Raw genomic sequence first — 22,148 nt, 5'->3', positions numbered from 1 at the left:
TTGTTCATCTTGACACTTCTAGATCAATTGATAATCAAATCAATCTAATTGTGTTAACTCATAGAGTTGTTCAATTGTTTATATTCTCATAGAAGTATACAAGACACAATTGAAGCAAAATCGGATTGATTCAAAAGAATCAGTTTATGAACATTTTAGCCACGAGTTGCAAAGATTGCATTCCTTAGTTTATAAATGTATTTCTTCATGAATATGAAATCATACTTAACCGATTTAAGAACTTGAACCACTAAAGTTTGCAAAAGGGTACGCAAAATTAAGTTCCGGACATTGGTCACCAGCCGACAGTTTGCAAACGAGTACACAAATTTTAGATCCGAACCGGACTCATTTGAAACCGTATGCGAACGGGTACGCAAACTTGGTTCCCGGACTTCAACAGTTAAATCAGTTTGCGAACGGGTATGCAATATTAAGTACCCTGACTTAAATAGTTGAATAAGTTTTCGAGCGGGTATGCAAACTTCCGGTCTGAATTCCGTCAAAACAGTTCGTACACTAAGTACACAAACCGTAATGTATCCAAACACGGGTTTTATCTCTTAACTCCCATTTCAATTATTGAAACATTCTTAGAAGATGACAATAGCTATCTCACACAAACTATTAGCTTATAAGCAATTTTCAAGTGATCCAATGATCAATACGAAACGTTCCAAGCCTACATCAAATGACTGTCTCACACAAATCATATAAGATGTTACCAGGTGATTTCACATGATCATATTTTGACTTTCGTCAAGAATAATGATGAACGTGGTTAAAGCAAAAAGCTTTCCAACACATATTTCGAGAAAGATATAAGCGAGTTAAACTCACCTCGAAATATCAAATGTGTATAATGTAAAGTCTATATAGCTACACGATTTGTCTCAATAAGAGATAGAATTGAATAGACTTTTGAGTGATAGATGAGTTCAAGTCTCCACATACCTTTTGTTTATTAAGTTCCACAAGCTCCCCTTAGTAGTTCCTCGTCTTCAATCGATGAACGCCGTGAAGTCTAAAGCACAACTACACATTCTATCCTAATCCGAGACATAGATGTAAGTAGAGTAGAAATCAATACTTATAGTTTTGATAACTAAACTTGAAAAACAATCTTGAGATAACAACGCTTGCGAGTTCGACCGAGCAGTGCTCTAACACAACCCCTACTCCATGGCAGTGTGACTTTAACCCCCATTTCATGCAGTATTGATGAAGTGTGCAATAATTATGTTTTATGTTACTGCCTGACGTACAAGAATGTCTCGCAACATGGCATAAGGTTCTCTGCATGATTGTATTTTAGGGTTTGTTTTCTCTATTGGTTTATGTTGTCTACGTTAAAGTAGCAGTTCCTTAAGAAAATGTCTTTCATCGTAGGAACATGTGGAGGAAGGACCGGCGATGTGTACGTTTTCCCCACTAAAACCTAGTGCTTAACGAACGCAAAAATTGTTGTAATTAATTTTGCAGATTAACATTGAATGAGTTTTCACCATTTGGCTTGATCATTGACTTTGACCATTGACCGAGTGTTGATTTTGAGCGTTGACTTCTACACGAAAAAAACAAAATTACGGAACGGCAGGCGTATCACGCGTGCATGTTATACTAATATCACCAAACAAATTCTTAGAAATTTTAGAGGAAAACACAACATACTCATATTCATCACTAACTCAAAAATTTCAACATTTATCAGAGGCAGATTAGATTAGGGCAACATGACAAATCAATAGCACCCCAGCTTAATAGCCCTGTGAAACGGCAAGCGTCATTCCCTAGTTTCTTGTTTCGAAGATTCATCGATAATATATCCTGGACAAAATTGGAACGCATGTATTCCAGTTTGTAGGTTCTACCGAGAACCACTTTTTGTTCCTAATCCAATCCAAAACTCTCTCTCTCTCCCCTAAGGGTGTTAGTCCTCAAGGGAGTTGGGGGAGTTGGGTGTAGTTTGGTTTTTTCCTGTTAGTCGTGGGGGAGTTCAAAGGAGTCTCTCGAAATCTCTGTTAGTCGTGGGAGAGTTTAGAAGAGTCTCCCGAACTCCCTAGAAAACCCTGTTAGTCGTGGGGGAGTTTGAAAGAAACTCTCAAACTCCCTGTTAGTCGTTAAAATTAGAATGCTAGGGAGTTGGTGTTTTTGGGAGAGTTCTGGGGAGTTCTAGGGAGTTTATAGTGTATTTTTTCCTCACTCCAAATCTCTCAAAAAAGTAGAGATTTCTGGAGAGTCTCTCAAACTCCCCACACTCAAAACATCAAACTCCTCTCAAAATCCCCAAGATTCAAAATACATTAAACTCCCCCAAACTCACTCGTGGACTAACACCTGTAAACGGTTCTGTCTATTAAGAGATAAGAAAAGCATGATGATGTCAATCACTACAGTTCCCAGGCATTTGTCATCGTCGTCATTTCTTTTTCCCTTTCCTTCTTCAAGTCTAAATTTCTCCTATTCAATTAGTAAGGGTAGAGATTGTAATTTCAGGAAAAACATGTCATCATCATCTCATCCGATTCAGGCATCATCAACTTCTTCGTCTTCTCTTCCACTTCCTCAAGATCGGATTGTCGTAAGTTTTTTCACTAATCCTAACCCTAATGCATTCTTCATGTATATGGTTTGTCAATAGTGGTCTATGTGCTTCAGGTAGGTGTCGGTGGTACGGTAGTGGATTACTTGGCTACAGTGGATGCTTTTCCAAACCCAGATGATAAAATTCGAAGTACCAGTTTGAAGGTATGAGTTAAAAGAATATTAAATTGTTTGGAAACAAATTGCTTAATCTGCACCGGCTTTTCTCTCTCCCTACTTTTCCTTTTCCCTTCTTTCTCCCTCAATTACTGATTCATTGAAAGTGATTTTACTTGTGATTAGATTGTCAAAAGCTGTTCATTAACAGTAGTCTGAGAATCAATTTGTTGCTCTATTTAGCTTTTAAACAAACAATCAGTGTGCAATTGTTAGTTTGTACACCAGCTCTACATGCAAACAAGAGACGGGCGCTTTCATGCTCAAGTGGAAAGTGAATGTACTATCCACGCTCGTCTACAATCCCATCCCTTTATTTTTCAATGCTAGTTCAAATGCTGTTGCAATCAGGAAATGAAAACCCTTTTGTCTTCTTATATACAATGATTGATTTTCTTGTTCAAGTGGATAGGAAAGATACTTTTTTTCTAGGAATGAGTTTGTTTTTCGAATACTAAATGTGGGTAACCTTTGCAGATTCAAGGAGGTGGCAATGCTGGAAATGCTTTAACTTGTGCTGCTCGCCTGGGTCTGAATTCAAGGCTGATCTCAAAGGTTTAAATTTATTCTGCCTTTTTTGTTATACCTCATCAGCCTTATAATTTTTATCATGCATCATTTATTGTGCCCACTTGTTTTGCTTACTTCGGTTCGAAAAAGTTATTACTAATAATCTTACTAATATCATACTAGAACGAGAAAAAAAAAAGTAAAAACAGTGCTTGTTATCCTCAGCTTGCAAATGATGCTCAAGGGAGAGGTATAGTAGAAGAACTAGAAGCTGATGGCGTAGATACTTCACATCTTGTGGTAAGCTTGATATATACTTATGTTCATTTATTATGTTGTTTAAGTTGCTTACCAGAAGTTTTAGTCTTCTTTCTATTGTACTGCAGTTTTCTGTAACAATAAAACCACCGTTTGATTTTTCGCTGCTATTTTGAAGATGTAACTTTTTTTAGCATATCCTGTGTATTATTATAAATATCTCCTCAGAGTTCTTTTTTATGACTAGCACTTAACGTCAAACCTTGAGATATCGCACAATTATAGATCAAGATTTGACACGATCCCTCTCACTGGCAGGTTTCGAAGGATGGAAATTCACCATTCACATACATCATTGTTGATAACAAAACGTGAGTTTGTAACCTTTAATGCTTGTCCAAAGTTCTAAACATGATACTTAGTTAAGTTACTACCATTCTTTTGAAAAGAAAGACAAAATTGTCGAGTTATTTGGTCCACATCAAATCACTTGTCATACCCCAAAATAGTTTTATCTGGAATCTTACTATTTTAATAGACTAAAATTGAATTATATTTCTAGAAAAACCCGTACCTGTATTCACACACCTGGATACCCTCCAATGGCGCCCGATGACATGACACGGTCAAGCTTGATGTCTTCCTTGGACGGAGCGAGGATTGTCTATTCTGATGTGAGGTTGCATGAAACTGCTTTAGTTGTAGCACAGGAGGTAATAATCAATTTTCTTGCTTTATGCTAGTTTGATGCTTATTGTCCCCAATTTTAATGATACCATTGCATAGATCCTCTAAAATTCCTTGAAATTAGGAGTGAACAAAATACAAATGGCAGCCCTGAATGACAAATGAGCTTGATCTTTTCCAGTGCAGGCAAGTCGCAGGAATATACCGATTTTAGTTGACGCGGAGAAAAAGAGAGACGGGTTGGATGAACTTCTGAACTTTGCAGATTATGTTGTTTGCACAGCAAAATTTCCTCAGGCAAGATAAACTAATCTAGATGAGTTCATTTGCATGACTGTTGATAGATAGTGAGGACCTGAGAAGATTGGTCTTGGTTTCATCTTTCATACTGCAACCACTTCCACTCCTACCATGCCTATAATATAGTTTTGATGTTCACTTTCTGCAAATAAAAGTTTATCTGTTACATTGTGATCTGCAGTGCCTTGTAATGTTACTAAAGTTAGATCGCATGCCTAATTTGACTACTAGATTTGCCTAACTATATAACTGATACTTTTCTTTTTGTAGGCATGGACGGAAGCCCCTTCAATTCCGAGCGCACTAGTATCCATGCTCATGAGACTGCCTAATCTCAAATTTGTGATTGTTACCCTAGGAGATGATGGATGTGTAATGCTGGAGAAAAGTCTTGATGGTAAGTACATCCGTGCTTGGTTTCTACCTGTGGAGGTTATTCCACTTTTTATTTTGGAGTGGTGTAAGCTTTACTGCTGTCACCCTACAAGTTCTGATTACTAGCAGTAGATCACCTCCTCCAGGAAGCCTTCAGCCAGAGGAAGTTGATGTAGACAGCTCACTTCAATTACTAAAACAGAGAGTTGATGGCAGTAGCACCATTCCAACTTGTATCTCATCCAAGGTATGGCAATGTTTCTGAAGTCTTAACTAATTTTGTTCTTATCGGCTCTTTAGTTGTCAAGGATTAAAGTTGACCATTCACTAGTTCCTTGTAATATTAATCCATTGAATGTTCATATAATCTTCTGAGAAAAATCGAAGTTTCTAAGCTTTCATTTTTGCGAAGATGGACCTCATTTCCCTTGCAACATTGTCCTTTTACCAAGCCAAAATCTAGGTCCTAGACAAATCCGTATGTGAAATACTTTTTCCAGACATTGTTAAACCTAAACAAGCCAGTAAGGTAGGTCACAAATTAACGTCATGTGATATTTGTTTCTGTAATGCGTAGGTTGCAAATTCACCATGAGCTTTTCTATTCAAACTATTTATTCCTTTATCTTTTGCGTCAAAACATTCAGTCAGTTGTGAGATTGAGTGTGAAAGGAATAGGAGCTGTAAATGGGAGACTGCTTGTTGGAACAGCAGAGAAGATACCACCTTCAGAGCTTATAGACACCACCGGTGCTGGAGATGCATTTATCGGTGCAACTCTTTATGGTATGTTTAAGCAAGTTATTTCCTTAAGTTCAGAGCATCTTAAACCACCTGTGATGTTTTGGGAGCTTTTCTAAGTTACAATTGTGTTAGTAAAAAGTATTGTGCCACCCTTGCACAACAATCTACATTGTTAAGGGTCAATACCAGCTTTCATCAAGTTTCGAGTGCTTAGAAAATTAATCAGATATATTTGATTGATTGAATGATTGTTTCTGTTGTTTCTATAGCCATCTGTGCAGGAATGCCACCTGAGAAAATGTTGCCTTTTGCATCCCAAGTGGTATGTGGCTGCCTTCTGTCTGCTTGTAGATATCTCTCTACCATAGAGTGGAAGTAAATTTTTAAGAAAGAAATAGTATACTTTCACTTATAAATTGGCATTCAATTTGCAGGCGGGTGCAAGTTGTAGAGCGTTGGGAGCTCGAACTGGTCTTCCATGGCGCACAGATCCACGCATAACTCCGCATTTACTTTAGACGTAAGTCACTTAACTGGGTATGAAAATAACTTTTATTTTTCTCTAGACATAACAGTTGGTCCTCCCATGGTTGTCAACTATCTCAAATGTACTTTCTGCACCATTATTGAGCCTTAGAAGCTCAAGATGTGCTTTACTGTAGTTGATTTTAAGAAAATCAAACAGTTGCAAGTTGTATGTTAGCTTTGTTGAACTTCTGTGGAAGCTGAGAAATAAACTGAATTGAACTGTATTATCGACCAACATGTTTTTAAATTGAACTGTTGGAAATGTTACCATGTCTGAAATGCTGTTCCGTACGTATGCCGAATCCCGTATTGCTAACTAGGCCCCCAACTTCCTCTTAATTGGTAATCAAGGGAGGTTTCAGAAGGAGGCATTAGATTCAATTCGTAGATAGATACACAGTAGAAACTCCGTTGATTAATACTCGATTATTTAATAAACTCTCTTAACTAATACAAGTAGAATGCACGTGCGTTGCACGTCGAGCGCCGAGTTTCACATACACCTTCATGGGCATCTGATTCTCCCGAGTTTGGGATCTGTGACCAACACTCCAACAATATCTGCAAATTGCAACAGGAGGGAAATAGATAATACGGCAAGCACAAATAATTTAGCACGATTTAGAATTCTAATCAAGAATTGGTAGAGAAGTCCTAGAACCACCCACTAACAACGAACAATAAACATTTCAACTTGGGCACAGTCCAAATGATAAACTGCATGATTTACTGAAGTGGAAAAATCAATACTACACGGTAAAAGGTTAATTTTTTTTTTCCAGACCTAATCATATTCTTTCTGTCTTAGAAAAACTGAGATAATCTTATCATGTGCTGCAGTTATCACACTCTTTAGGATTCCCATTTCTTCAATTCCACCTGGGCACCCACCTCTTTCCAGTTTCTGGACAGAATGTCCAGTTTGACTCCAACTGTAGAAATTCAATATACTTAGCCTTGAATTTGTATGCGGAAACTAAAGTAACTATTTTATTTGCATGAAATAAAGCAAATGGGCATGGATCAGACTTGCAAAATATTTTCTCACGCTTGGTATCATCATCCGTATATGTCAGAGGATAGCTTGTTCAAAGCGGCATCACCTTCTAGCTTCTCTTCTTTCTCCTGAAAAATAGATTTGATGATACATAATGCAGCAGGTGGTAGAAAAAGAGAATATCCGTTAAAACGAAATGTTGGCATTGGGTACTGGCCTTCCGTTAAGAGATAACTAAACCATTGAAATTCAGCAGTGTGAGAATTAAATCATTGTACAATCAGAACCATTAATTTTCTAGTATTAAAAAATGGAATTAAGAATTCAAACTACTAAAATCAAAACTGAAAGTAATTATTGTACAATTAAATTAGAACCCTCATTAGATGCTTCTAATTGATTTTTCTCAATAAAATGTTTCAGTTATTTGCTTTTGAGAAAAATAATTCATGACCCCGTTTATCTTGTTCAGATTTTCTGAATCAATTCCTCTCCTTATGAATCTTCGGTGAAGAGCATCCTCATCGCGATCATAATCTTCGAAGATATTTTCATTAAATCACGAACCCTTCAAAATCATTCATAAACACAAATCAAATAAAATCCCTGAAATTGACAGAATCCTAGAATTCCAAATTACAGTTGAAAACAATTTTAATAGTAAGAAATGTACATAATCGAAGAAGAGGAAAACAATCGGCTGAATTGTTGATCTCCGGAATTAGTTTTACGAAACCTAGTTGAAGATTCAGTTAGCGGGATTCTTAGCTGTTTAGAGAAGAGAGCGAGAGAGAGTTGAGGGAGAAGAAGGAAACGATCGAAGAGGAAGAAAAGGATACTGCTATTATGCATCCGGGTATTTTGTAATTTTTGAATTTAGTCGGATCGGACTGCTGAAATTGCATATAGACATTATCTAACGGACAGTAGTAAAAGAACGGATTAGATTAAAAATACGTGCGACGTACCAAAAATACGTGCGCAGTCGAAACATTCGGTGACAACGAAAAAGTGTTAGCCTTTTCAGTTTGGGTTATTGGCACAAGTAGAGTGCACGTGCGTTTCACATCGGCGAACCCTAGTTTTTTCCACATCTATCCTCCATATTCGTAGAACTATCTCCTCCTTCAGCAAGTTTTCATTTCCATTTTTAGCTGATACTGCTAATGCAATTATATCGCAAGGCTTCATTCTTCTCAGTGTTCTTATATCAATTTTCGATTGGCTTTTGTAGCTCTTGATCAGTTGTACACTCCTGGAAATTTTTTTTATTTCTTTTCCGTTAAAAAAAAGAAAGAAAAAAAGCCTATGTGGTTGACTTAGAGTTGCGGTCGGTTCAATACCAACCTATTATAGCACACTCTTTAATGAAATCCGTCTCCCATGTAATTCTTGCAAGCCCAAAATCACAAATCTTCATGTCACAGTTTGAATTATGAATCAAGTTTTTTTGTTTAAGATCTCGACCAAAACATTTGCAAGATGTATTTATAGAAAGTACAACCCAAAACACAACAGAGAATGAAGTTGGCATTTGTGATGAGACGAATGAATTTAGTGGAGATAACAACTTGTACCGGAAGGCTACAACAACGATGCGGCTAAACAAAATTTCCCCTACAACAGTGTCTAATATAAAATTGATGATAGGTAGGATGCAAATATTTTGAGCAAAACCCAAAATGCAGAACACAGAGAGAGCCAAAGTGAAACTTAATAAAGAACTTTACCTCGCTCATGTTTTAGACCTTGCAATGAGGATTTCTAACACCAAGGTTTAGCTCGTTCAGAGTAAGAAAACTGAAAACTTAATAAAGAGCTTTAGCTCGTTCATAGGCCAAATGCAACTGTTGTTTCTAATCAAACCATTGAGAAAAAAGAGATTAATAAGTGTGAGTGTTGATTTTGTAACCCTAGAAATTGGATTTGTGAACAAGGGGTTTGGGATTTTAGTTGTAGAGGGAGCGTTGAGTTAATGGAGAAAAAGAGCGACCAAAGAGAAAGAAGAGAAATAATCGAGTTAATTGTTGCTCTCCGCTATTAATCGTTAGAAACACCATTGAAATTTCAGTTTTAGCTGTTAGAGAGAGATAAGGGAGAAGAAGAATGGTTGAAGAGAGAAAAAAGGAGTGGGATCCAATGGAAGAAATAATAGATCCAACGCAGGAAATTAAAAACACGGACTGGACTAATAATACGTGCGACGTACCAAACATACGTGCGCAGACGAAACATTCGGTGTCAACGAAAAATAGTTAGTGTTTTGGAGTTGGGTTGTTGGCATTAAAAGGGGGGAAACTTTTAGCCGGTCCCGAGTCAAGGACAACGTACCAAATTAATAATTCGCTAAAATTATACTAAATTAATATATTTTTGATTACTTATATAGACCTCGTATGAAATATAAATTAATAATCGACAATGCATATATATATATATATGTATATTCAATATACTGATGTTTTATGAAGGTTTCTAGAAAAATAAATCAGTTGCCTTCTGTTTTTTGTTAAAATTAATATCACACTGAATTATTTTTTTTATCATTGTAAGAATGTCTAGTGTTGTTTCTCATAGCCCAGTGAGAAATTATTTAATGTGATTGTCGCTTTAACAATCTCGTTTCATGAAGGGGATCTATTGTAGAACTTTCATCATATTTTTTCCCATCTTTATCAGTTCCCATAACACTCTCAGTTATCTCTTCATCAGTTAACAATTGCGTAACTTCGTTTTATTCTAGATATTCACGACATACTATTAACATTCACTGAGTTGCGATAACCCAACTTTTTGATAAAATTTTGCAAGTCGTACTGATATCACCATCTAAACGTTCATCCAAATTGTCGAAACCTATGTTATTTGTTGGTCAAAGTTAAATTTATCTATAAGTTAATAAGATACTCATTAATATATAAATTAATAATTATTAATTAATATATATATTAATAATTATTAATTTATCGGTTAATTAATATCTCGTTTAGAGCAGTTCCTATGGAATGAACAAACTTAGAGTTTGTTCATTTCACTGTTTCATAGGAACTGCTCTTAATTAATTTCTCTTAGTTAAAACTTAAAAGAAAAAGAGGGGAACTCTTCCCTGGGTTGTACATATTTTTCACTTTAAAATAACCTTTTCTTTTCAAAAAAAATAAATAAAAACTTAAAAAGGTGCAAAAAAAATAATATTTGACTCTCTATTCTCCACCTCCCTATTCATATCCAAACCACCGCCGCTTAACTTGCTTCCAATAAATGTAATGAGAGATAACATATTGGATTGTCCGAAGCTAAGGTCTTATTTAAAGCAAGTGTTGGTATGTGGGATGTCCCCAATACTTCAAAGTTCAAAATGAAAATCCCTTTTAATGCTTTGCAGTTTGCACTAAACTCATTAATAAATGTACTTGGAATGCATTACAATAACATCAACAAACAGAAACCCACATTATCTTGCTTGGGGTGTGCTTTGAGGAAAGATTCTTCTCTTCCAAATCCTAACTCCTAAGTTGAATTTCAGACCAAAAGTCTAATCTCAACAGAATAAAAATAAAAAACTTTTATAACAATTGACAGATTAATTTTAATTAATAAATGAAGAAATTTCACTGCAGTTTCCTACGTTGACCTTGAAATGCTTTAGTGGGAGAATGACTAAATAAATAAATTACTATAGTATAAGGGAAAAAAATGGAGGAGGAGAATAATACACTTGATTCTAAAACAGAATTTGATAATGTTATTGGCACTGGGGATTCTTTCCTGGTCCACCAAAGTAAAAATGTGTTCCCCATTCACTACTGTAAGAACTTTTGATATTGTAACAATTAGTATTCTCAGCAAGTGTTAAGATATTTTCAGCTGTACTTAAGCTATTATCTGAATCAACAACCTGTAGATTTCGGAAATAGCCGGACTGGCCGAATCCGGATTCTGCAAAATGACCTGATCCCATCTGGGTTTTCGTATGCTCGCCATTCCAACGTGTATTCACCACTTCACCACCCCATTCCACCATTGTTGCGTGATCAGCCAAGTGCGTAAACAGCTCTGCTGGCCAATAACCGACTAATGTGTTTTCCCCTATCCCTAACCACCAGTTTCCTAACTTGGGATCCTGCAAAGATCCAGTGTCAGAGTGGTGTAAGAATAGCACTGATATTCAGCTATCAAGTCAACAGCATATATTAATTGAATTGAAGTTACAAAGTAGACCAAAAAAAAAAATGGGCCAAGTGCAAACCTTCCATATGAGAACAGTTATGTCGTATTGGTTGCCTGCGAATGATGAAACCGGAGATATTGCAGCTCCAATTGCTATCTTACTGTTTGTTTGTACAAATCCCGAGCACAGAAGATTGTAGCACCCAGTTGCTTGATATGCATCACTCTGTAAAAATACAAACAGAAAATCAGTCTCATTTGTAGCTAGTAGAAAAAACAATTACATGATCTCCCACAACAAATTCTGTCTAATGACTATTTTGGTAACCGTGCTACTAATAACCATTTGCGCCTACTTCTTGACCATCTCAGGAAAACACAATTGGACCAAACATGGAGACTTCTCAAATATCTCCGGAAACACAAATGGACCAGACATGCGGACATGACGGGAAATGGGTCTGAGCGCTGAATACCGGTTAGAAGCTGGTGGGAGGAGCATAAAGAAGTTTTGCTGGTCAACATATTTGCTTTTTTTATTATGAAATAAATTGCAGTTTCCGTGAATTACGGCACCTTTGCATGAGATGTACAACTAACCGAAAAATGGTTTTTGGCACTCACAGTCACGACTTGTGTGCAATACAGTGGGTTCATAAATTCACATAAATAAAAGCAAAAGAGATAATATATCAAATCGCTTGATTATAAAGGGACAAAAAGGAATGAGATGAGAGAGGATCCTGACCGTCCAGTAAGTGAATAATCTGGGTCTGCTGTCCCCGTATAGCTCTGGACTGACCTGACTAGAAGGAACAATTTCTTATAAATAAATGAATTTAATAGCAACATAAAATAAAATATGAGAAAATAGAAATGAGAAAAGGAAAAACGGGATAGTGAAAAAGGTTACGATACCTGCCAACCAGCTTCTATGCTGTTGAGATCTGAATCAAAAGATCCGGAGAGAACCCAAATCTGAGAAAGGCTGAATTCATTGACTACTTCTATTGCAGGATCCCACACATTTATCGTAGCTCTAGCTCCATATAGTTCTTGTTCGGTTCCAGTGTATGCAATTGCATGCTACTTAACATATACATATATACGATTAACACCCAAACACACAACTACAAATCAAAAGAATATCTTTAAGTCTGAACTGAATTATTATTATACGCATGCAACCTACGCATGCTATTGCTGCCTGTATTATTACATTGTGTAGTCGATGTCTCTATATGAGATTTTGTTTCTTCATTTCCCTGGCATATATAATTCTAGAGTTTACTCTTTATCATACTCTCCGAATTATGTTTTTGAAGCATGTAGATTATACTTTGTATTATACTATCTGAATGAACACTTAGCATATAAATTTCTAGATTTTACTCTTTATCATAATCTCTGAATTATTTTTGTGAAGCATGTAGATTATACTATCTGAATGAACATGTAGATTATACGGTGAACAAATATGAATGATCAACCTAACTTCTTTCTTTTTGTACAAAATTAAGTTAAAGAAGAAAAAAAAATGCATGGATATGATGGGGTGATATGACATACCTCATGGCCGTTGCCACTAACTACATCAGGGGGGTCAACATTATGCTGATTGTGATTAACATTAAGCATCGAAGCAACTGATTTTGATGATTTACTAATAGTTTGCTTCTTTCCAAAGTGATATAAAGATTTAGCTCTCAAAACATCAGCAACTGAACTTCTCCTTATTGGAACTGTTCCTTTTGGACAGCTCTCCCCTCTTCTATGCCACGTTTGCCATGCACGTCCCTTCTCCTTATGGTTCTCTCCATCATCAGTATCACTTTCATTGATTGTCTTCTTATTGTTGAAGAAGCTTCTCATTAACTCTTCTTTTCTTTCAGCTCTTAATCTTGGTCTCTTTGGTGGCACCCTCTAGTAACACAAACGCAACATGCCGAAAAGAAAGAAAGTAAGAAACGAGCTAGAGATTGAAAGAGAGAGACACATTTCGATCGGGTTTTGATAATAAGTAGTCCTTTATATATACCTGGATTTTGTGGTTCTTCAAAAGAGGATGATCCAAAGCTGGTTGTATGCGTTTATGAACACAATCTATGATATCTCCATCTAGGCTCTACAAATCAAAATATAAAGAAAGTAAAAAATATTAATGAAACCCAAGTTGACATACCTAGCTATAAAAGAGAAAAATGTCAAGAAAACAAGAAAAAATAATTCAAAAAGTGAATGCATACCTCAATAGTTTTAATAGGAGGTTTGTTGATATCATCCAAATGTCTTTGGATCCTTGCAAGTCTTAAAGTAGAAACAGCTGGTTTAAAAGTTGTGTAATTTAACCCTAATACAACTTGAGAAAAGAAAACTAGACAAATACAGAAAGTAAGAAAAAGATGAGAGAAACTAGATGAATAATAAGAAGAAGATTTTATGGTTTGCTGATCTCTTTTTCTTCTCATTATTAAGAAGAAGAAAGAAGTTTCCATCTCTCATTCAGTGTTACTACCAGAAAAGAAACTGGGTCATCTAAAACTCCATTACTGGTATAAAGGAAGGTAAAGGTAAAGAAAGTAATAGTAGTAAGAAATTGATGAATCGAAGCTGATATATGATAGTAGTATTAGTATATGACAATGAAACTACACAAGCAAAACAATCAGAGCCCTTTCTTATTAATTGCAGAACCAACAACACCAACTAAGAGATACTCCTATATGGATATTACTACCAAAGAAAATGACATGAAATAAGTGTAAGAGCGGTTAGGTTTGGTATACTTGGTGTAGAGGTATAAACCTCTTTATTGCTCTTTTATCAGAGAGAGAGAGAGATGAAGAGGTTAGGTGCAGAGAGACACCCTAACTCTCAAAGGCTACTCATTTTCAAATCCTTTCCTCAACCACAACCATCAAAAATCCTCCTCAACATCAACATTTGTGCAATTTTTATGAAACCAGATGTATCAACTGTAACAACAACAGCGCACCATGCAGTTGCAGCAATGGCTTGAAAGCTTTGACCTAACACCTCTCTCTCCCTCTCTCTACTTTCTTCTCACTGGACTCTTTAATACACCCTCATCAATATTCATATACCAACTCATTACGGTCTAGCTTTTAATGCAATTTCAATTTTTCTACAATATATATTTCTTCAATTACCAAGGGTGATGGTGAAGATGATGATGATCCCATACATCTTGGTGTGTTTGTCTTATCTCATATAAGTCATAACTTATCTCCATAGTTAACTCGCTTTTAGTTTTACGTTTGAGTGACTTGTAGCCATCGATTTAGTCTTCGATCAGCTAACATGTTAAGTCAATGAACAATATCAATTTTAATAACCTTTAAGTAGTGTAAATTTAATACTAGTTGGTAATATTTTAGAGCCGTGCTGTCCCACGCAGCTGCATGGGAGTGCTTAATAAGCAAGCATCTTTTTAGTCCTAGGCTGCGATTATCCCAGGAGTCGTTGGATTATCGTTCATTTACGTGTGCCAGGAAACCACAGCTGGCGAACTTTGACGAACTAGAGATAGGTCCTTAGTCTATTAATAGTGTTGCAATAAAATCCCTATCGTTACGAGTCTATTGAAGTGCGAGGAATTCATAGTTTTCTTACTGTAAACTTTTTTTTTTTTTTTTTTTTGACTCAAAAAGGGCAATGGATTAAAGGGGCAGTTCCACTATTAAGGGAGTGATGGACTGCTGAAAAAAAGATACAATGCTCAATTATAGTAGAGCTTGAATTACAGAGGACCCAAAACTGCATTCCAATTGCTCAACACCAAATCTAAAGTGATGCCCTCAGATAAATTTGTACCCACAGACCAATTATACATGGAAACTTTTACACTGTCAATTATTTCATCTGAAGTCTTGTACTTACCATTGAAAACTCTATTATTCCTTTCAATCCAAGTAGCCCACCAAATAGCACAGGAAATCAGATCCCATAATCTCCTCCTCCTTGACCAAATTAGTCCCTTTTTTCCTATTCCATTCCCACATTATTTGTCTCACAGATTGTTAGAAAACGCATTGCATGTTGTAAGCTTTTAAGAAGTACAACCATATTGCTCCAGTAGTTTGACAATGTAGGAACAAATGGTGATTAGATTCTGCATCCTTCTTGCATATCAAACAACCATTCACCATGATAGAACCTCTCAAATGATCCACAGTTGGAGCAGCATTATAGCACAAACACCAAACAAAAAATACTACTTTCTGTGGTATTTTTGGATTCCACAGACTTTTGTGAGGGAAAGAAATAAGGCCATCATCTTCCAGAGATTTATAAAAATTTGCCACTGAAAAATTACCTCCAAACTGACAACTTCTTTGATCTGCACCACTCCCAAGAATTAATTTTGGAAGAATTTGTATCAGTTGAGCAACTTCCTCAATTTCATTGTCTTTCAGGGCCCTGTAAAAATTCAGATTCCAGCCTTCTTCACCTGCATAAAAATCTTAAAGAGTAGCATCTTTTGATCTACTAATCTTGTAGAGAGCAGGAAATAAGTTCTTTAGAGAGTATCCATTTGCCCATTCATTCTTCCAAAACAAACATTTGTCACCACTATTTATATAAAGAACAATGCTGCTTAAAACATGAGAACTAGTATTAAGAATACCAGTCCATAAACTTTTCCCAACAGTATTTGTAGTTGAGTTAGGAAAGAAAGCATTAGGATTCCCACCAAATTTTTGATTTATTATCTTCCTCTAGAAAGCCTTGTCCTCAACTCCATATCTCCAGATCCACTTAGCATGCAATGCTTTGTTCATCAGCCTTAACTTTTTAATTCCAACACCACCACCCTATTTTGGCAGATTAACATTCTTCCAACTAACCCGGCTTTTTTTAGTTTTCTTATTTGAAGATCCCCACAACAATTGTCTTATTATCTTCTCCATTTTTTTCTCCACTGAAACAGGTAACTGAAAAAGAGACAAGTAGTATACTGGAAAACTTGACAATACACTTTGAATTAGCATAAGCCTCCCATCTTTTGATAAGTATTTTTTTTTTGCCAAGAACTGAGTTTCTTCTGGAATTTCTGTAAAATAACCTCCCACACACCAACTGCCTTAGAGTTACTTCCTAATGGAATACCAAGGTACTTCATAGGAAAAGAAGCAAGATTACACCCAAAGTTATTAGCACATTCTACTGCATTTTGAGCTTGACCCACTGCCACAATTGCACTTTTTTTGAAGTTCACCTTCAGACCATATATTAGCTCAAAAGCCAACAAGATGTTTTTCAAGTTATTGACCTGCTCCACCTTATCATCTAAGAAGACTATAAGGTCATCTGCAAATTGCAGGTGATGAAGAGCATTAGCATCATGAGCAGGGTTGAAACCATTTATTAACTCTAGAGAAACGGATTTCTTGATAAGTAATGACAGAACTTCAACTACTATAATAAACAAAAAAGGGGAAATTGGATCACCTTGCTTGACCCTCTTTCCACTTCTAAACAAAGAAGAAGCACTGCCATTTATAGTCATTGAAAATCTAGTTTCAGTCACCACCCATTTTTCCATCTCCTCCATACATTACCAAATCCAAACCTAGATAGAGTATAATCCAGACACCCCAGTTAATGCTATTAAAAGCCTTTTGTAAATCAACCTTCATTACCAAACATGGATTATTGTCTCTTTCTCTTGCATCAATAAGCTCAGAAGAAACAAGAATACCATTTGCAATTTGTTTATTGTCAACAAAAAACCCCTGAAAATCAGAAATAATGGTAGGTAACACCACCTTGAGTCTATCTGCTAACAACTTAGTGATGATTTTGTAAACACCTCCAATTAAACTTATAGGCCTGAAGTCATTCATGTTGATAGCACCCTCACATTTAGGGATTAAAATGATATTGGTACAATTTAACCTCCAATCTAATGTACCAGATGTCTCAAACATTTGTAATCTAATGATATTAGTATAATCTAATGTACAATTATTCTTACTGTTAACTTTAAGAATGGAGTTTCAGAAAATATTTGTAATGAGTCTTATCCTTTTCCTGTCTTGAGTTAGAGCTTGGAGCGGTGAAATCAAAATTTACCACATATGGATGATTCTTAAGACCTAAAAGATCATTACTTAGAAGGTAATATCTTATTTTTTTGATCGAATACGAAAAACTCAATATCTTATGAAACTATTAGTTGTAGATTGTAATACTCGTAGCTTTGATGGATTTCAATGTTTACTTGTTCTGTAATTTTTTATTATGGGTTTTAGTCTAATCTGTTCAGAGAAGTTTTTTTTTTTTAGAGGAGAATTGTTCAGAGAAGTTTAGTATTGGGATAAGTAGAAATTTGATTTTGAACTTTTTCCCTAAATTGAGTAAATAGTCTTCAAGAAAATTCGGTAAGATCTTAATAAGTTGAGAAGTGAATAAGTAAAGGTACTAATTCATTTAATTAGATCAAAATAGGAACAATGATGAGTGAAGAAGACGAAAATATGTTGATTCATTTTTGAATTTTTCATTATCGGATGAAGGAGGAAGAAAATTTACTGAAAATAAAATTATAAGTTTATGGTTTTGAGTTTTTAACTGCAAGTACTGATACAGTGATGCTAAGCCCATAGCTTTACAATGGGTTCTGGATAATTTCATCAAGGAATTCAAGTGGAAGGCAAAGGAAGGTTGGAGAAGATATTGACTTGTCAGAGAAACAAGTGTTTACAGGTGATCAGGTGTTGAATCCATTAAATCAAAATATATACTCAACATCACTGAAATAAATAAAAAAAATCAAACAATAATACAGTTGGTGGTATTATAATTGCTCATAAAATGGTGGATGATCTCTTAAAAAGAGAACAAGAAGAGAGAAAAGTTTTTTTCTTTCGAGCAGTGTTATACCGACGACTACTAAACGAGACATCTATTTTATTTTATTATATAAAGCCAAGATGAAGCTGCAAATTATGTTTTCCCAATTTTCCCCTACAATTATAAAATTTTGTACACTTTATATAAATCTGGAAGGGTATAACAGTAATTAACGTTACAAATTTTTTTTACCAAATCAACAACTCTGATAAAATTTCAAGATGAGAATCATGTATGATAACATACAAAAAGAACAAAAAAAAACCATGTTGATATCACAGTTCCTGCAATCAAATCATTAATAGTCTTAATTTACCCAAGATTAAACTCTCAACAGTTGTTTTATCATCATCAATACAAAGAGATAATGTAAACAGTGGTAGATAGCTTTTCTGATGAACAAAATGAGAGGACAAATTAATGGGAGAAATTAGATTTAGATAATTAGATTTGTTTTGAGATCAAGGAAAACAGGGAGCAAAAGAGGCGGAGAGAGAGAATCGAGAGAGTACGCGAGAAAAGATTATTTTTTTTTTTGTAAATGAAAATAACTCAGTGTTATCCTTATTGCCACATCTAATAAGATAAATGCTATACAGAGAGACTTTTGGTGGGAAAAGAGGCTGGAGGAAAAGGCTTATACCCTAAAGCTTGGCCAAATATCCGCAAACCTATTCTTAAAGGAGGGCTTGACTTTAGGGATGCAAGAAAATTTAATCTAGATATGATAGCAAACGTAGATTGGAGATTACTAAAGGAACCTAATGCCTTATGGGTCAAAACTCTAGGACCAAAATACTTCAGGAATAAATCCCCTCTTAGGACTAAAGTTAACTCTAGAAGTTCTTGGACTTGAAAATGCATACAACAAGGTCTAGACCTAGTACATAAATATAGTATTTGGGAAGTAGGTAATGGCCAAGATATCAATATTTGGGAAGATAACTGGATTCCTGGTTTAAACCAAACTTTTACAGCATCTCAAAAATTCTAGTAATAATCATCTTGTTAAAGTATCTGACCTGATTAACCCTGAAACTTCTACTTGGAATTCTGTTCTTCTCTGTTCTGTATTCCCTAGTAACATTGCCAATAAAATTAAGAAAATACACCTCTTTAGGGATTCTCTTCATACCCTTAGGAAAGACCAATTAAGATGGACTTTAACTAAATCATGAGAATTTACAATTAAGTCAATGTATGCAAATCTAAATGAAAATAGTTTGGGTATTACTAGTCTATCTCTTCCTGAATCCTTCTGAAAATCTCTTTGGAGTCTTAATATCTCTGAGAGAATAAAACTCTTTCGATGGAAATGCTTACAGGATGCCCTTCCCACTAATGCTAAACTATACGGTAAAGCTAAAGATATTTCTCCTCTTTGTACTATGTATAGGAATGATATTGAAACCACTGAACATCTTCTCTGTCACTGTCCCTATGCTGCTTCTATTTGGAACTCTGCCCCTAACCCGATATCTTTGAACTTAGATCAGTCTACAACAATTTTAGATCTTTGTAAAACTTGGTTGAAAAACCTAGGAAAGACATCCCCTTGGAAACTCTTCTCACAAAAATGTGGTTCATTTGAAAGGAAAGATGTGATAGAATCTTTGAAGCTAAAAAAAAGGATAGCTCTGGTCCACAAAAAAAGGCAAGACCTTGAGATCCAAACAGAAAAAGAAAAACAACTTTAAATGGAAAACACCCAGCATGGGAAACCTGAAGTTTAATGTTGATGCTACTTGGATTTCTGAATCTTTACCATCTACTTATGCTTTTATTCTGAGAAATGAATCAGGATATTGTGAAGGAGGAAAGGCAGGACTTACAGCAGGTCTCAACCCACAAGAAGCAGAAGCTATAGGAGTATGGCAAACAACAGTTTGGGCCAATGAAAAGCAGATAAAGAATTTCAGTATTGAGGGTGATTGTGAAAGTCTTTTTAACTACATTAATGGTCAGAATGCAGACATTTCTTGGAGAGCTAAAGATTATATGCAAGAAGCTCATAGATTAGCACATCTTTGTAACAATTTTTTGGGTTTTGTTTTTGTGCCTAGAATAGGAAATCAAGTGGTTGATAGTATAGCCAAATTTGCTAGAAATATAACCAACTCCTTTGAATGGAAAAAGATCCCACCTATTTGTGGTAAAAAACAATTCTTAGTAGATAAATTTAATATTGGGAGTCCCATAAACCCCATATTAAATGGCTCTACTTCTTTTATAACTATGACTCAGGTTGAGTCCTAGTTTTTTCAATGCAATACCTTATTTACAAAAAAAAAAAAATCCTTATTGCCACATGTCTCGTGCATTCATATTCTATAGGAAACGTGGAAAGATTGATGTACGAAGGAAACAGGGATTACCAATGTCAAATTGTGAGCAGTAATTATACATGTAAGGTCATGGTGTGATTCCATAGATTGAGAGCTGACTTAATTAACATACTCCAATTTTTTAGATCATTTTGTAACCATTGATATAAGCCCGTACATTTACTTTTATTTCTAAATTTGATGTGGGTAAATCCATAAATTAAAATGAAAACAGTGGAGTGGACAGAGCAGGGCTACGCCAAAATGTAAAAATGTAGTTTTTCCCTCTCTTATGAGGTCGTGTGAGAGCTAGGAAAATAACAAGCACCCCAACTACAGTGGGTGTTCACCAGCACGTGCATGCGATCTGCTTGTAAGAAAAAAATATAAGGACCTATAGTTAATACCCAAACTTTACGGACTGTAGTTTTCTGACAAAGCTAAATTAAATAAAATCCAACGCTTTATGGCATAATCGTAGGGCTACAAAGATGCTTGCTTATTAATCACTCCCACGCAATTGGGACAGGAAAAACTCTATAACTTAGACAACTAATATAGCCCAGATATAAGACAATCAATCTAGACCTTTCATTATCTTCATCTTTACCCCACTACCAATCCTAATATTAGAATCATTCTCCTCTTTAACATTAAAATTGTGCCACATTGTGTCCCAAGATTGGACAAGTTCCTGTTGTCCCGGCTGTAACAAGGTTCGACAGGGAAATTATGGTATTCTGTTGGATCTCAGATTGAGAGAAAAGATAGGACCTTTTATGCTTGCTTTGAATGAAATACATCAAAGATTCAATATTAGATGCCATAGATATTTTCACGGAAGTCATAAATTTGGGATACTATAACGAGATAGTATTTTGTTTTTAAAAAAATTAAATGAAGTGTGTAGATAATAAGCTTCTATTCTCGGTTTCCGAATCTCGAATGCTTCTATTTTCTTCGATCCCCATTTAAGCAAGATGGATTTCGTGAAGAAAAATGAAATGAGTTGGTTGTTATGTCAGTGTCTTTACTATCAAAATCACCACACTCTGGAAAGTGACCATCCTGATTTATTGTAAATGTTTGACCAAAATAGCCATTAAAATTCATGAGCAAATCTAGGGGTGTGAATTTTGCCCGACAATCCAAGGCCCAATACCGTCTGCCCTGTCCCATGATAGCCCATGACTGCCCGTGGCCCATTACAGGGTGGACCGATCTAGCCCATTTAAATAAAAGGGCGGGCACAGGTTATAAGTTAAATTTTCTTGTCCGGCGTAATATTCTCCCTATTAGCCCGTCAATGTTACCCGCCCTATTAACCTGTCAATGTTATCCAATTACCTAGCCTAAATGACTGTTTTCATTTTTCTCATCTTAGAATACACGTGGTACAAATACTTAATACAGTCAACCCTCATGGTTTTCATATGTATTTCTTAACTTTTCCTTCATAGAAATCTAAATTTGTTAACTATATAGAGAAAATATTGAGCAAAATCTAAGGCAGTTTCCTTATCTGATGATTCAATTGAGAAAAAATTATAGGAAGTTTAGTTTATCTTGTTCACATCTCAATTTCGTATTTGATTGATTATTAATTTTAAGTAAAAAAT

General features: G+C 35.4%; 3 protein-coding genes across 4 annotated transcripts; 2 read left to right on the top strand and 1 right to left on the bottom strand.

Moving 5' to 3' along the window:
* Positions 1-2,364: 2,364 nt before the first annotated feature.
* LOC113333451 (ribokinase-like) lies at positions 2,365-6,438 on the top strand. Of its 2 annotated transcripts, XM_026579925.1 has the most exons (12): positions 2,368-2,581; positions 2,659-2,748; positions 3,238-3,315; positions 3,496-3,570; positions 3,847-3,899; positions 4,091-4,241; positions 4,402-4,512; positions 4,786-4,912; positions 5,037-5,137; positions 5,538-5,676; positions 5,904-5,956; positions 6,069-6,438. In XM_026579925.1, the coding sequence occupies exons 1-12, from the start codon at positions 2,375-2,377 to the stop codon at positions 6,150-6,152; spliced, it is 1,269 nt and encodes a 422-aa protein (XP_026435710.1). In that variant the 5' UTR covers positions 2,368-2,374; the 3' UTR covers positions 6,153-6,438. The 2 variants fall into 2 exon arrangements, with proteins under 2 accessions (XP_026435711.1, XP_026435710.1); XM_026579926.1 differs by lacking the exon at positions 5,538-5,676 and having other exon boundaries at positions 2,365-2,581.
* A 4,304-nt stretch (positions 6,439-10,742) lies between these two features.
* On the bottom strand, positions 10,743-14,520 carry LOC113333513. Its single transcript, XM_026579956.1, has 7 exons — positions 13,576-14,520; positions 13,368-13,454; positions 12,899-13,252; positions 12,248-12,415; positions 12,078-12,131; positions 11,409-11,555; positions 10,743-11,282 (listed from the first exon to the last, which is right to left on the bottom strand). The coding sequence occupies exons 1-7, from the start codon at positions 13,822-13,824 to the stop codon at positions 10,905-10,907; spliced, it is 1,437 nt and encodes a 478-aa protein (XP_026435741.1). The 5' UTR covers positions 13,825-14,520; the 3' UTR covers positions 10,743-10,904.
* Positions 14,521-19,918: 5,398 nt separating this feature from the next.
* LOC113333643 lies at positions 19,919-20,461 on the top strand. The gene has a single exon (XM_026580066.1). It carries the CDS (start codon positions 19,919-19,921, stop codon positions 20,459-20,461), a length of 543 nt encoding a protein of 180 aa, XP_026435851.1.
* The last annotated feature ends 1,687 nt before the right edge of the window (positions 20,462-22,148 follow it).

This window comes from Papaver somniferum, unplaced genomic scaffold, assembly GCF_003573695.1.
Source record: "Papaver somniferum cultivar HN1 unplaced genomic scaffold, ASM357369v1 unplaced-scaffold_133, whole genome shotgun sequence".
NCBI classification, from domain to species: Eukaryota; Viridiplantae; Streptophyta; class Magnoliopsida; order Ranunculales; family Papaveraceae; genus Papaver; species Papaver somniferum.
The sequence above is the reverse complement of the archived record's forward strand: the minus strand, read 5'-3'. Positions and strand labels throughout refer to the sequence as shown.

Bases quoted from the DNA above. Each gene is read 5' to 3' on its own strand.
- LOC113333451 (XM_026579925.1), top strand. From the start codon at position 2,375: ATGATGATGTCAATCACTACAGTTCCCAGGCATTTGTCATCGTCGTCA. The intron at 3,316-3,495 runs GTTTAAATTTAT...TGTTATCCTCAG, and splicing joins ATTCAAGGCTGATCTCAAAG to CTTGCAAATGATGCTCAAGG. The intron at 5,138-5,537 runs GTATGGCAATGT...CAAAACATTCAG, and splicing joins CAACTTGTATCTCATCCAAG to TCAGTTGTGAGATTGAGTGT.
- LOC113333513 (XM_026579956.1), bottom strand. From the start codon at position 13,824: ATGGAAACTTCTTTCTTCTTCTTAATAATGAGAAGAAAAAGAGATCAG. The intron at 13,455-13,575 runs GTATGCATTCAC...TTTGATTTGTAG, and splicing joins CTCCTATTAAAACTATTGAG to AGCCTAGATGGAGATATCAT. The intron at 13,253-13,367 runs GTATATATAAAG...TTGTGTTACTAG, and splicing joins TGAAGAACCACAAAATCCAG to AGGGTGCCACCAAAGAGACC.
- LOC113333643 (XM_026580066.1), top strand. From the start codon at position 19,919: ATGGGAAACCTGAAGTTTAATGTTGATGCTACTTGGATTTCTGAATCT.